Source organism: Nesoenas mayeri, assembly GCF_963082525.1.
Source record: "Nesoenas mayeri genome assembly, chromosome: 4".
NCBI lineage: Eukaryota > Metazoa > Chordata > Aves > Columbiformes > Columbidae > Nesoenas > Nesoenas mayeri.
In genome coordinates, this window is record NC_137540.1 from 46,099,817 (window position 1) to 46,113,457 (window position 13,641).

Sequence of the window (13,641 nt, forward strand, 5' to 3'; positions counted from 1 at the left end):
ATCCTACATTCTCATACATGTCTAATATTACTTCTGTTGTTCACACAACACCTCTTACCCTTAAATCCTATTACATATGTATGAGAAGACAATGTGCTCCCTAGTAAGTGTCCTGTTCCTTTGGAAGTTAAGGATTACCCTTGCATCACAACAGTTAAATTATTACATACATATTTTGGCAAGTGTTGAATGGAAAAAAGTTAAATTTGGAAAACTCAGCTTAGCTTAACAGATGCATATTTGTTAGTATTCAAGTTAATGAAGTTATTAGCAGTACAGCATGTTACTGTGCAACTTGATTATTTGCAAATAGTTTACCAGTAATTTTAAGCACCGAGGCAAGCTTTTTCAACCTTTAATAAGCCACCAGAAATCATTTCCCTCTCCTCATTAACAAAATGTAATTGTAGCTTTTAAACATACTAAAAATACCTACTGAAATTAGTTTTCTGTTGTACTATCTACCTGCATATTTTTCCACTTGCAATTGTGACTAAGAACATGATAAACACATTCTCCACATCTGTAATCCAAAGTAGTTTGTATCATTGCATTTCATGCAAATTACAAGTAACTTATCCTGTCTTGTTTATAGAGAAGGTGCTGCAATAGTACTAATTTGCAACATCTGCTAAACAGTCTGAGTTTTAGGACCAAAGCTGAGAGAAAAAAAAAAAAAAGTAACAGGACATTGTTGAAGCTAAGCAGTGAATGCATTACCTGGCGCTTCAATGCATGCATTTCTGTTAGACTGCTGCAGAATTCTCCTAGCATGCGCTGTAGGAAAGTGGGGATAGACAGTGATAAACACAAAAATGCGCACCAGAAATAAAGACAGGGTCTATACAAAACAGCAGGAGGAAGATTGCTTAGTCATCCAAACCACATCACAGCTGCTTATTGTGAGAACTTTGCCAGTAAAAGTTTATTATGTATACCAATAAACAGCTCTTAGTGTGGACACAGCTACATTGACAAAGCTGTACATTGTGCTACAATGATTAAAATATCTGCATCTTTCAAACGAAATAAAGGTAATGGCAGAACCTAAAAAGACACAGAAGAGAATATTTTTATGATCTAGATGCAAGAAAAGCGGTACAGATGGCAAAAATGTAAGGGTTTATGTGATGTTATAAGACTGAATTTTAATGATATTTGATAGAGCCCCTTTAAGCATCAATAGAAAGAAAACATGTATGCAATACAGGATGTAGTTTAAACACTAAACAAAGTTTCAAGCATTGTGCAGTTACTTTCCATAAAAACACCAACAAATGGGTGAGGTTATTGGTTGGTTAGGTTTTTGATTGTTTTACAGTAAAAGGACTGTTTCTAAGTAACTTAAGTATCTAATCTACAGAAAACACCCAAAAGCAACCAATACTCAACTTTTTACACACTTATATTTACAGCATCCTTAGAAATTGAAAGGCAAAATCCACATGCTAAAAATACTATATTGTCATCCTGTCATAATACACCGCTTTTAAATAACGTGTTAACTACTAGGTATGGAGGTCCTTTACTCTGACATTCACAGAAGAATACCTGAAGACATTTCTGTAGATCTACTGTATTTAATGATATTTTCCAGTTGTTCCCGATTTCTTTTGCTGAACACCTTTGCATGACCAACCTCTTCAGAGTGTCTGCTTTTATTGCTCTTGCAGGGTTCACACACACTAGAAGCACTGGCACTTTCATAATCTTATGGGAGGGAATAAAAAGGAAGAAAAAAAAAAAAGCTTACAAAATGTTTTAATACTTCTAAAAATTTGTTGAAGAGCAAGCTCTAAGATGCGAAACACCAAGGATGTTTCCTAGACCAAAATTTTCCTCTATACACTGGAGCCATGCAGTAGAACTGAATCCTCAGTGACTGCAACTACACATACTAGTACTGCCCTTCTCATTCAATATTTTACTGAAGCACATCTTTCAGTAAGTCATCCAGTTTGAACATGAAGACATAATGAAAATAATTCTGGTGACTTATTCCAAATCTTAGTGTATCTGCATCCATTATCCATTCAAATCATTATGTCCTAATCAGTTATGCTTTTTATTTACTGAAATAATAAAAATCCTTATGTAGTTATGTAAAATAAATTCATATACCAATAGCTTATTTTCATTATTATAGGTACCATTTATGCAGAGTAAAACCTTTGGAATGTAATGATTACAATCCAAGTTGAGTTTGCCACGGTATCTAAGATTACTTTACAACCTACCAATATTTTTAATTCTGCCTTTTAGCTGAGAAGAACTCTTCCTCTTATTCTTCGATTTAGGTGTTTTATCTTTTGATGCCAAACTTGCTTGTGCTGATGCTTTTCTAGATTTAAATGTCTTTGTCACAGTAGTGGGGTCTACTGGATCCGGCATGCTACTAAAACTCTCCAAAGACTCTTCATCAAACTCTCTTCTCCTGCTCATATCAGACTGATTTTTATGATTGGAAGCAATGTTTTGTACTGAAACAGCAAAACTTGCTTTCAGCTGAGACTGATCATCTTTTTTCATGTCCTGGCTATCATTAAGCCAAGCTGATCTTTTTTCCATTTCCTCTTCAGGTTGTCTGTGACTCCTCCTGTCAGGAAGAAAGATAGCCAACAATATATCATAACCTAGTCTCTCCAATAGAAACAGCATGCATTGCCAGGCAAATAGCTACATCCATAATACAAGTTTTCTGCCTGAGTTACTTAGTCATCAGCTGAACACTGAAAAAAAAAAAAATCTAGTGAGAACTTTTCCAAATGTAAAACAGAAGACATCTGAAGAAATTCACATTTACCACTGATTTCATCCTCAATATACTTATGCAGCTATTGCTGTGCCCAAATAATTCTATGGGGCAAAACATTTCTTAAAACAACATTCATTACAATCTACAGTAGCACAAAAAGTAAGTATTCACTGAAATTATAACCTCTAGTTGTTCAAACAGCTCAGTTTCAAAAAACATCAAAATGAAATCTTCCTCCATTTAAAAAATGCATCATAAAACCACTCCAACATTGTATTTCACCTTAACATACTTCTGAAACGATACATTAGTTAATATACAGAAAAGCAGAACACTTTAGTGAAGCAAAAAAAAAAAAAAAAGTAAAAATATCTAAACTGGAAACTGCAGAAGTAAAGCTCATCTTGTAATTCTATTATTTACCTGGGAGATAAATACCCTAAAAAAATGAGGCATTCCCACAATGCCCAGAAAGGAGAGCAAGGAGAAGAAAAAATCATTAAAGGAGAGTTGCACTGTCACATTAAATACCTTTGTTTTTCCGCTCCATTAGAGGAACTGCTTTCAAAAGGTTTGGGGAACGCCATATACTCAGTTTTCCCAGATGCATTATGATCTAAAGGATGTTGCTGCTGCTGCTCACTGCTGTGTGGAGAAATATTGTGTGCAAAATCTCCAAAACCAGAAGGAAACACTGGATTATAGTTAATATCTACAAAGGAAACAAGTCAGAAAATGCTACCTCAATTATCTGTGTGATAAGTCAAATTTGAGACATATTGTGTAGCAACATAAAATTATGAAGCCAAAATACAGTGGGGAAGCTAAGCAAAAACTGCTGTCATCCTAAAAGCACTGTAATAATAAAAATTATCTTAAATGCAGGTTTCAAACATTATTGGATACTACACATGCCACTACACCCCATTAGTGGAGAGATGAAGGAAATTCAAGAAATCCCAATAAAGAGGTCCTACAAGTGAAGGTAAAAATGACATCAGTTCCAAAAAAGACAGAGTTCTGCCTGCATGAAGGCTTTATCAATACTTCAGCAACCATCAAAGTGACAAGAAATTTGCAATGGTACAAGTATTCCTGTATCAAAAATAGTGTTTCTGTATCAAAAATAGTGTGGTCAGCAGGACAAGGGAAGTGATCCTTCCCCTGTACTCTGCATTGGTGAGGCCACACCTGGAGTATTGTGTTCAGTTCTGGGCCCCTCAGTTCAGGAAAGATATTGAAGTGCTGGAGTGGGTCCAGAGAAGACCAACAAGACTGGTGAAGGGACTTGAGCACAAGACCTATGGGGAGAGGCTGAGAGAGCTGGGGTTGTTTAGTCTGGAGAAGAGGAGACTTGGAGGTGACCTCATCACTCTCTATAACTACCTGAAGGGAAGTTATAGCCAGGTGGGGATTGGTCTCTTCTCCCAGGCAGTCAGCAATGGAACAAGGGGGCATGGGCTTAAACACTGCCAGGGGAAATTTAGGCTGGATATTAGAAACAAATTCTTTACAGAGAGAGTGGTCAGGCATTGGAATGGCTGCCCAGGGAGGTGGTGGACTCACTATCCCTGGAGTTTTTTAAACTGAGACTGGACATGGCACTTAGTGTCATGATCTAATAAATGGACTGAAGTTGGACCAAGGGTTGGACTTGATGATCTCTGAGGTCTTTTCCAACTCAGTCGATTCTGTGATTCTGTGATTCACAGGGCCAAAGAAGTCACAAATTCAAAATAGTTATTTTAATATTAGAATCTTTATAGTAGTGGCAAACTGAATGTAACTATTCTTCTGTGCAGGTTCCACATAACCTTAAATAAAACACAGACTTTAAAATCTGAAAGCTACAATCTAGGTTTCTGCCTATTTCTTGGTTTTCTGATAAGGCTGAAATACATTATTAAGACAACTTTAAAAGCTTCTAATGATATAGTAAAATACCTATTTTTTTTTTCCATTTCAAATTAAACAGTTAAAGTAGATTTGGTAATGAGATTAGCAACACTGTACACAAGTCACCAGTTACTCTGTATCTCTGATGGGAAGACAAATTAGTAACACACTCCATTCACAGGTACTTCAAACAAAAATAAGCACTGGAAGTTTGCAGAAAAAGAGGCATAATTACCAAGTGTCACCTTAAAATTAGAAGGTTCACTTCGAACATAATTAAATGATTGTTGAAAGTGTGCAAAAGCTTATTGTTGGTCAATAAACATTAACACGTTCATTAGCATGTTCATTCAAGGACTGTTTAAGACCATTTCAATATAAAGGAAAAATGAGAGTTCATATTAAGATTTCAATTACATGAGGGAATGGTAATTTTAAAAATTCATATTACTTTTCACACCTGTAGTAATACTTACCTGGAGCAAAGGAAGAAAAATTAGTAAATCCTGGTACATTAAACAGGTTCAAAGGTTGTGGAGGAAAGCTGAATGGACAGAAAACAGGAGATGGAGGTGGGGGTACACTACTGCCTCTATCCTTTCTTGATGACTTCTCTTCATAACGTTGTTCTTCTTGCTGACGCATAAGATCATTTAACATTTGTTTCAACCTTGAAAACAAGGGAAAACAAGCACTTGGAAAAAAGCAGTGCTGTAAATCTGTACTCAAGTAATTTGAGATTCCTATTATTTCACTTGCCCCATGTAATGTATGCAAAGAACTGCTCCATTCAGATAGTAAAAACAAAACAAAAAAACCCTCGAGACAAAACCAACTTGTATTTAATCCTGAGTGTCAAATGGTTTTAAAATCAACCACTCTGTACTAGGGGTCATATTTACAGAAGTTAAACATTCTTGCAAGAACAACAAAACACTGACTAGATACCAAAAAAAATAAGCAGGCTGAAAATGAAACCTGAATAGAAAATACCAAAGATACAAAATATTTACAGAAGTGGCATACTTTAAAATTTTACAAGGCCAGTGACTACATACCGCTTATCAAATAGAAAAGAGAGATGAAGAGTTTGAACTTTCATGCAGTAAATTAAAAATACTTTTTTTTTTTTTTTTTTTCCAAAAAGATCATTCTTCAGAAGGCAAAAGTAGTACATACAAATGGAGCAAAAGTAAGCATAAATTCTGACTGACAACACTAAGAAAGTACAAAAAGCTTTTCCACCATCTTTCCATAACCATTAGAATCCAGAATCTTGCCAGGTAGCAAAGACTACAGACATACAAGCATATTCAAGGAAGGTAAGTCTAAACCAAAAAAGTCAAATAAAGGTATTGCAACAGATTTTTGGAAGAGATGCCAACTTTCAGTTTTCTTAATGAAAAATTACTCAAAAAGAAGCATCTCAAATGCATTAAAGCAGTGGTAAAAAAAGAACAACCAAAAATGCTGCATACAATTTCAAAAAACTTGTAATCAACTAGGAAGGTCAACAGTCTCATATTTAACCATTATCCGTAATCTTTTATTCACATAACCATGTTCTCTTGTTACTGAAGCATTTCAAAATCCACAGTCGAACACTAGTACAGGCAACAAACCTCTGGACGTTATTCTGCTGCCATGTCAGTTGAGTGTAACACTGGTTTAGCTGATGCATAATAAGATGTACTTGTGAAGATGCAACATTATTGGGCATCATACTGTAAGGGCCTGTAAGCAAAGTCTGTAGAAGACAAGAGAGGGTCTGTGGAAAGAAAATACACGACAGTGACCAATAGAACTTATTGCTGGAAACATTTAGAGGAAAAAATAAAGCAACAAACAAACAAAATCAAAACCAAAAAGACAAAGTAAGAACAGCTAAATAACTGCTCTTCATATTTACCTGCTGATCCTGCATTAAAGTTTGACAAATGCTGACACTAAATTCATGCTGTTTCTTCAACTGATTGATCTGCTCCTGCCATCGTTCCTTTTCTTCCACATATGAAAGTTCGGACATCCACCGAAGGTTTTCCTGACGTCGCATACTTATGTTTTGCTGTTGTCTGGCCTTAGACAATGGACGATAATTTCCATCTGCTGAAAGAGGACGGTAATTTTTCCACCTGTGTTGGGGGGGAAAAGAATGATGACAAAAGCTGACATTTCAAACCACTTCTTATGGTACTTCCATTATCCAAATTATCTTTCAGTTGTATGTCAACAACTCACTTGGAACAGGCCATTTCAGCATGCCGGCTGATAACCCATGTGATTTTGTCAATCCAACATTAGCCTAACCAAACATCAGACAACAATCATTCAACAGACAACCACTGTCAAAAAATAAATGCTAAGGATGTTTCTGGATCTTGTTTTCAGTATCATCCATTACCAACATACAATATATACTCAGATGAAAATAGAAGCCGCCAACATACTACATTAAGAATTAAGAGGCTCAGCTACTGACTAGAAGGTTGCTATCTACTAAAATTATTTTGGTATCAAAAACAGAGGAAACTAATTGAAGAGATATACATTACTTTTAACATGGAATTTTCATCTAGTCACACAAAGTTTACTAAGGAAATCAGTCAGGCAAGCAAGAGTTTAAAATATTCATGTTAATTAAAAATAAATCTAATAAGAAATAGTTTTCGAAGCTGCAAAAGCCAACAATTTGAAAGCAAAAAAATAAGTTAGTTTAATTCTCTGAATTACTTTTTTTGAAGAGACTAATCAATAACCCAGCAAAAATTTCATATAGGTTATCTTAAGTTGATTTAAACAACATGTAACACAAGGAACTAATATAACACAACTGCAGAGCTCAACAGCAGACATTTAATACGAATGTAAATGGAATAAATCATCAAATTAGCTATACACATTGCAGCTACAGAGACTCAGACAAGAAAGTGCCATCACACAGAGCTCCGTGGCAAGCAGGACTTTGCACTTTGCTGTAAAAGGATGCCTTGTAATTGATGCAATGCTTCTCCCACCCCTTCCAAACATACTCTGACAAGCATCAGATCAACAAGTAATGCTACTAACCTATCCTTGTTTTCTTTAACAAAATATGCATTTTCTGGTACGTTGTTATTGGGATAAACAGAGAAGCTGTCGTTCGCACTTGACGCATCATCCTCATCATCATCATCTTCTGCCTGACCAGCTCCACCGGAGAGATAACCATCTTCATCTCCATCCTCTTCATCTAGTGCACACTGCGTAGAACCTCCCCAGGTAGCCACTGTCCTACTGAACATTGGTTTTTTTTGGGGGGGGGACGGGGAATAAATAAAAAATAGAAAAAAAGAGAGGGATGTTTGGGAAGGGAGGAGTACTGGGCTTTTTTTGGTTTATGACAAATTATTAGAACAATGTGTTGACAACTACAAGACTGTCTCTCTTCAATTAATAAGTTGCACCAAAAGTAATTTAAACATTACCTCACCAATATAAAATGAAACTAGTATTCCTCTGATACTGGGACAGTTAAATAAAACTATTGTTTTGGAAAACTATCACTTTACTATTGTTACAAATGGTGTAGAGATTTAGAAAAATTACTCCAATCATTTGGCATTTTCCGTACATTCTCCTCAGGTGATTTTTCACCATTTATGGAGCAGGGGAAACTAAATACACTTGGGAAGACCCATAAAACTGGCAAGTTACTAACTAACAGTCACTTTACATAGTCAAGAAATTAAGTTATTGCTCTGTCATATCATAATGTTCAGTGGTAGATGAAAACAAGAAACTGCCCCAAGGCTGACATCTCACTTAACAGAAGCACCAAATAACACTGACTCATGTTCTTACTTTTCAGTCCTACTCTGCTGTGGAGTACGCTGAGCTTCTGATCCTTCACTTTTAACAGACGCAGCAACAGTGGATATTGTTTCTGCAAGCTCTTTCCTCCTCTGATGCTCAGCCATTAGAGCTTCCAGTTGCTTTCTTCTTTGTCGCAATTCTTCTCTTAAAATCTCATGTCTTCTCATCTCAGACCATAACTGCAGTAAAACGGAAACCATCAGAATAGAAACAAAATAAATACAACCTAAACTAAAGCAAGTTAGAATTCCTGTATTTGACACTGCGCTTATACCTTTTTGCTTAGGCATTGGTATTATACTGTAACTGAGGCCACACCAGAGAAAGCTGCAAAATACATCCAGTATTTATTATTTATCTTAAATACTACAAAATCTAAGAAGGTAATGAAACATTATAAGACAGAATTTTTCAAGAAAAGCAGCATGTTTCACTGAATGCTGTTTTCATCATATAATTTATGCATTATTAGTTAGCTCTCTAAGTAGCATGGCAGAATACTACCATCTGGAGACATCTGAAAATTGTGCAGAGTACTTCTTTGATAAAGTAGAGAATGCAACAAAAAGGTTTTCTGCAACCTGCGGAAATTCAAGTTGCCGTGTATGTTTGAACAAGACCTAAGGAAGCTATGATTTGCAAAGAAGAACACATAACGGGCAAAGATACAGGTAAGAAAGAGGCCTTCACCTTAAATTAGATACAGTGAATGCATAAACGGCAAGGTACTTTTACAAACACGTAGACAGCATAACACAAACCAACTGTGTAAGTGAACCAGACTGGAAAACACAGACTTAAGAGAGAAAGGCAAGTGACAATGGACTCAAGTATGAAAGCAACTGAACTAGCTGGTGGTGCTTGGAGCCGAGAAGTTTTCCAGCTAAAGTCTATACATAGTTTGATAATTAATAACACAAACTGTTTGTAGAGTGTTAGCAATTGCATCAGCAGATTCATTTTAGAGAGAGCTTCTTTTTAGCAGGAAGAATTCAGACCTTTTATTCAGTGAAAAGAGATAGGTTGTCCTATAATGCTTATTTGGAAGATGCCAAAGTTCTGATATTCTCTTCTTGGAAAACAAAAATTTGGCTTTTAATGACAATAATACAGGCATTGCCCAAGCAGCATCACCTAAACTGTTAAAAAAACGTTCACAAGAATGCTGATGCAACTCACAAAGAAAGTCTATTAAGGGTAGGAAGGAAGACCTAGGTAACTACAGACTAGTCAGCCTTATCTCCATCCGTGGGAAAGCGATGGAACAACTTATCCTTGGTGCCATCTCAAGGCATATCAAGGATAAGAAGGTCATTAGGGGCAGTCAACATGGCTTCACCAAGGGGAAGTCGTGCTTGACCAACCTCATTGACTTTCATGAGGACCTAACGAGGTGGATAGATGACGGCTGGGCGATGGATGTGGTCTACCTTGACTTTGGTAAGGCATTTGACACAGTTTCCCACAGCATCCTTACAGCTAAACTCAGGGAGTGTGGTCTGGATGATCAGGTAGTGAGATGGACTGTGAACTGGCTGAAGGGAAGAAGCCAGAGAGTTGTGGTCAATGAGGTGGAGTCTAGTTGGAGGCCCGTATCTAGTGGAGTGCCTCAAGGGTCAGTACTGGGACCAGTATTATTCAATATATTCATCAATGACTTGGATGAGGGAATAGAGTGTACTATCAGCAAGTTTACTGATGACACCAAGCTGGGAGGGGTGGCTGACACGCCAGAAGGCTGTGCTGCCATCCAGCGAGACCTGGACAGGCTGCAGAGTTAGGCGGGGAAAAATTTAATTAAACATAGCAAGGGAAAGTGTAGAGTCTCATCTGGGTAGGAGCAACCCAGCTTCCAGTATAAGTTGAGGAATGACCTGTTAGAGAACAGTGTAGGGGAAAGGGACCTGGGGGTCCTGGTGGACAACAGGATGACCATGAGCCAGCACTGTGCCCTTGTGGCCAGGAAGGCCAATGGAATCCTGAGGTGTATTAGAAGGTGGGTGGTTAGTAGGTCGAGAGAGGTCCTCCTTCCCCTCTACTCTGCACTGGTGCGACCACACCTGGAATATTGTGTCCAGTTCTGGGCCCCTCAGTTCAAGAAGGACAGGGAACTGCTGTAGAGAGTCCAGCGCAGGGCAACCAAGATGATTAAGGGAGTGGAGCACCTCCCTTATGAGGAAAGGCTGAGGGAGCTGGGTCTCTTTAGCTTGGAGAAGAGGAGACTGAAGAGTGACCTCATTAATGTTTACAAATATATAAAAGGTGAGTGTCACAAGGATGGAGCCAGGCTCTTCTCGGTGACAAACAATGGTAGGACAAGGGGTAATGGGTTTAAACTGGAACACAAGAGGTTCCACTTAAATTTGAGAAGAAACTTCTTCACAGTGAGGGTGACAGAACACTGGAACAGGCTGCCCAGGGAGGTTGTGGAGTCTCCTACTCTGGAGACATTCAAAACCTGCCTGGACACAATTCCTGTGTAGCCTCATCTAAGTGTTCCTGCTCTGGCAGGGGGATTGGACTAGATGATCTTTTGAGGTCCCTTCCAATCCCTAAAATTCTATGATTCTATTAAAAAAGGTATTTTTCAGATATTTGTTTCAGATGTCAAGTCCAGCCAGCAGTTTGCATCCCATAACCCTCCACACACCTACAAATGTGATCATAATTTTCAGAATCATAATTTTCAGAAAGACTAAGTAATACCCAGACCATTATTTAAGATATGAACTTCAGGGGAAAAGAGGAAGAAAGCTGCACAGAAGACAAACTAGGTTTTAAATACTGCCATCATTTTCTTCACAGATAACCTGCCTGTGGTATACACTATCAAATGTTGACAGCACAAACTCAAAATTAATTCAACTTCCACATTAATATTTGGCAACAACTGCTATATTTGGGTAAAGATCTTTTGCCAGTTCAGGTCAGTATTTCTTTCTTTCCAAAAATTAAATGAAGAATTTATACATACTTTGTTAGAGTGGTTACTACTCCACTCCCCATGACAAATACTTAAAAATGTGTGCAAGTTACTGAGACCTTTTGACTTTTTAAACCTTTTTTAAGTCACAGAATATCAAGTATGAAATACCTCATTGCCTACTGGTACAGATTCATCAAATTCAAGTGAAGGCTTGCCAGCTGTGTTATACTCATTCATGGCCGGAGTTGATGTTGCTGGTGAAGTCTGTCTATTTGCTGTGCAGTCACCCAAGCCAGCTGACAACTGAAAAAAAAAAAAGCAAAATGGCAAAATAGAGTACCGTAGCTGCCTAAAACTTACCTGCTAATAAAACCCAACACAGTTCAGTCTTTATGAGATAGGAGAATTAGTATTCACCGAAAAGAGATTTTCAAATTAAGGCTAAATATTTATTTCAGAACTTAGCCAGAAATCTACAAACCTTATTTTTATGTAGTATAATCTTACATAATGCTGTAGATGCACACAGTATTGATAATTTACTGCTTATTTCATAGGAAAAAAGTTGATCTTCAAAGTGGATGAGAAACAATACAGTACAGTGTAGTTAAGTTTGACTACAACAAAGTGTTGATCATGCTTACAAGACACAATATTGTTTCAAAATACCAGACCATGCAAATGGCTACTGAGGAGTGAGGATACAGTGACTGGCAGGTACAGACAGGCAAATGTCAAGCTGTAAGAAAGAAAGAAGGTTCTGTGTCTTTCAAGATTTTAAATCAAGGCTTTTGAGGACATACTACAGCGAAATTAGAGCTGAACACAGCAACCGCTGAGCAAGAACCTACAGTGTAATGGGATAACCAAAGCTCCTCTATAGGCTTAGAAGTCCAGTTGCTTACAGGATACAAGTACTGCCAATTTACAGTTTTTTCCAGTTTTTATAGTGAAAAAATGGTGTAAAATATTTTATGTTTTGTTGCTCAACAGCTTAAGAAAGCAAAGAAATACATTCCACCTACTTGAAGGTCAGGACAAGCTTTCTGTAACACCTGAATTTTTTCTTGAATTTCAATCAGTTTTCTTCTTTCTTCTTGTAACTGCTTAAGCTCCTGTTGCTGCTGCTGGAGTTTAGCTTCATAAAACTTCTCTCTGTGTAGATAAAGTTATTCCCATATTATTTGGCAAGAAGTTGCCTAAAGAATGATTGTATTATCTTTTGACAAAGGCATACCTTGCTTTTTCATTCAGTTCTACATCTTTTTGTAACTTGTTGGTACTAGCTCGGACATTGTTTGGTTGCTGCTTTGTCTCTTCCATCTCACTCAAAACCAAGTCACCAATATTAGATGCATTTGCAATTGTTGTCTGAGGTTCTGGATCATCATCCTAAAAGGTTGTCAGGAAGGCAGTTAGGCTATTTCCAAGTTGATACACAAAACGTAACAAGTTTAATTCATCTAAACCCATTTTTCAAAACTAAACAGTCTGAATAGCTTTATCTTTAGTTCAGATCACATAAACTGAGAAGTCATCATCTTCATGGTATCACGACTTTAAATTCTAAGTTAAATTATCTTAAAGTTAAAGCTCACGCTACTGAAATTTCCACTACAAATGCAAGACAATTTGTCTCTGGAAGCATGAACCACTTGAGTTGTATTTTATGCCTACAACTGAGTGGATGGAAACACACAGACATGTCAAGAAACAAAAGGGGAAGTGAAAAGAGAAAATGGAGGTGAACAAGGGTGCTTAAATACTCTAGTCAAGAAGTTAAATGTTACTATTAACAGCTTAAAATAAAACCATAATTACTCTTGAAAGATAAATCTAAAATATTTTAGAAACAGTCTTCTACATGGTGCTTTATTCCACTTTAATTGTTTTCTTTTTCTACTTTCAGTTCTCAACCTAAATTGAAAATATTAAAGCTGTAGCCACTGCTTCTTGTGTTTTCCAACATGATCATTCTTAATACAGAACCTGCTGAACAGGAGAGATTATCATCAGTGACCAAGTATGACACAGTTATGCCAACCTACAGTACCATTAGTCAGTACATACAGATAAGCAGCCTTGTGAACATGAAGGAAAGATTGAAGATATGCCATCAATTAGGTTATTTATTAAGGAAGCTGCTGTATTATCTCTAATTCTGATTTATACTACTGTGCAGTTAACATCTCTATAGTGATGATAAAAACAA

General features: G+C 37.0%; 1 protein-coding gene across 12 annotated transcripts in view; it reads right to left on the minus strand.

The window, feature by feature from the left end:
• Nucleotides 1-13,641, minus strand: part of PCM1 (pericentriolar material 1) — a 46,800-nt gene that overhangs the window by 15,289 nt on the left and 17,870 nt on the right. For 8 of the 12 annotated variants that reach the window (XM_080343202.1, XM_080343209.1, XM_080343208.1 and 5 more), the window contains exons 12-23: nucleotides 12,667-12,821; nucleotides 12,455-12,584; nucleotides 11,598-11,732; nucleotides 8,492-8,682; nucleotides 7,718-7,924; nucleotides 6,561-6,783; nucleotides 6,274-6,419; nucleotides 5,128-5,321; nucleotides 3,287-3,467; nucleotides 2,238-2,596; nucleotides 1,552-1,710; nucleotides 721-777 (exon numbers count right to left, since the gene is read on the minus strand). In XM_080343202.1, the coding sequence (XP_080199328.1) occupies nucleotides 721-777; nucleotides 1,552-1,710; nucleotides 2,238-2,596; nucleotides 3,287-3,467; nucleotides 5,128-5,321; nucleotides 6,274-6,419; nucleotides 6,561-6,783; nucleotides 7,718-7,924; nucleotides 8,492-8,682; nucleotides 11,598-11,732; nucleotides 12,455-12,584; nucleotides 12,667-12,821 (2,137 nt within the window). The remainder of the gene's footprint in view (nucleotides 1-720; nucleotides 778-1,551; nucleotides 1,711-2,237; nucleotides 2,597-3,286; nucleotides 3,468-5,127; nucleotides 5,322-6,273; nucleotides 6,420-6,560; nucleotides 6,784-7,717; nucleotides 7,925-8,491; nucleotides 8,683-11,597; nucleotides 11,733-12,454; nucleotides 12,585-12,666; nucleotides 12,822-13,641) is intronic. The other 4 variants (XM_080343203.1, XM_080343201.1, XM_080343206.1 and 1 more) reach the window with 2 other exon arrangements.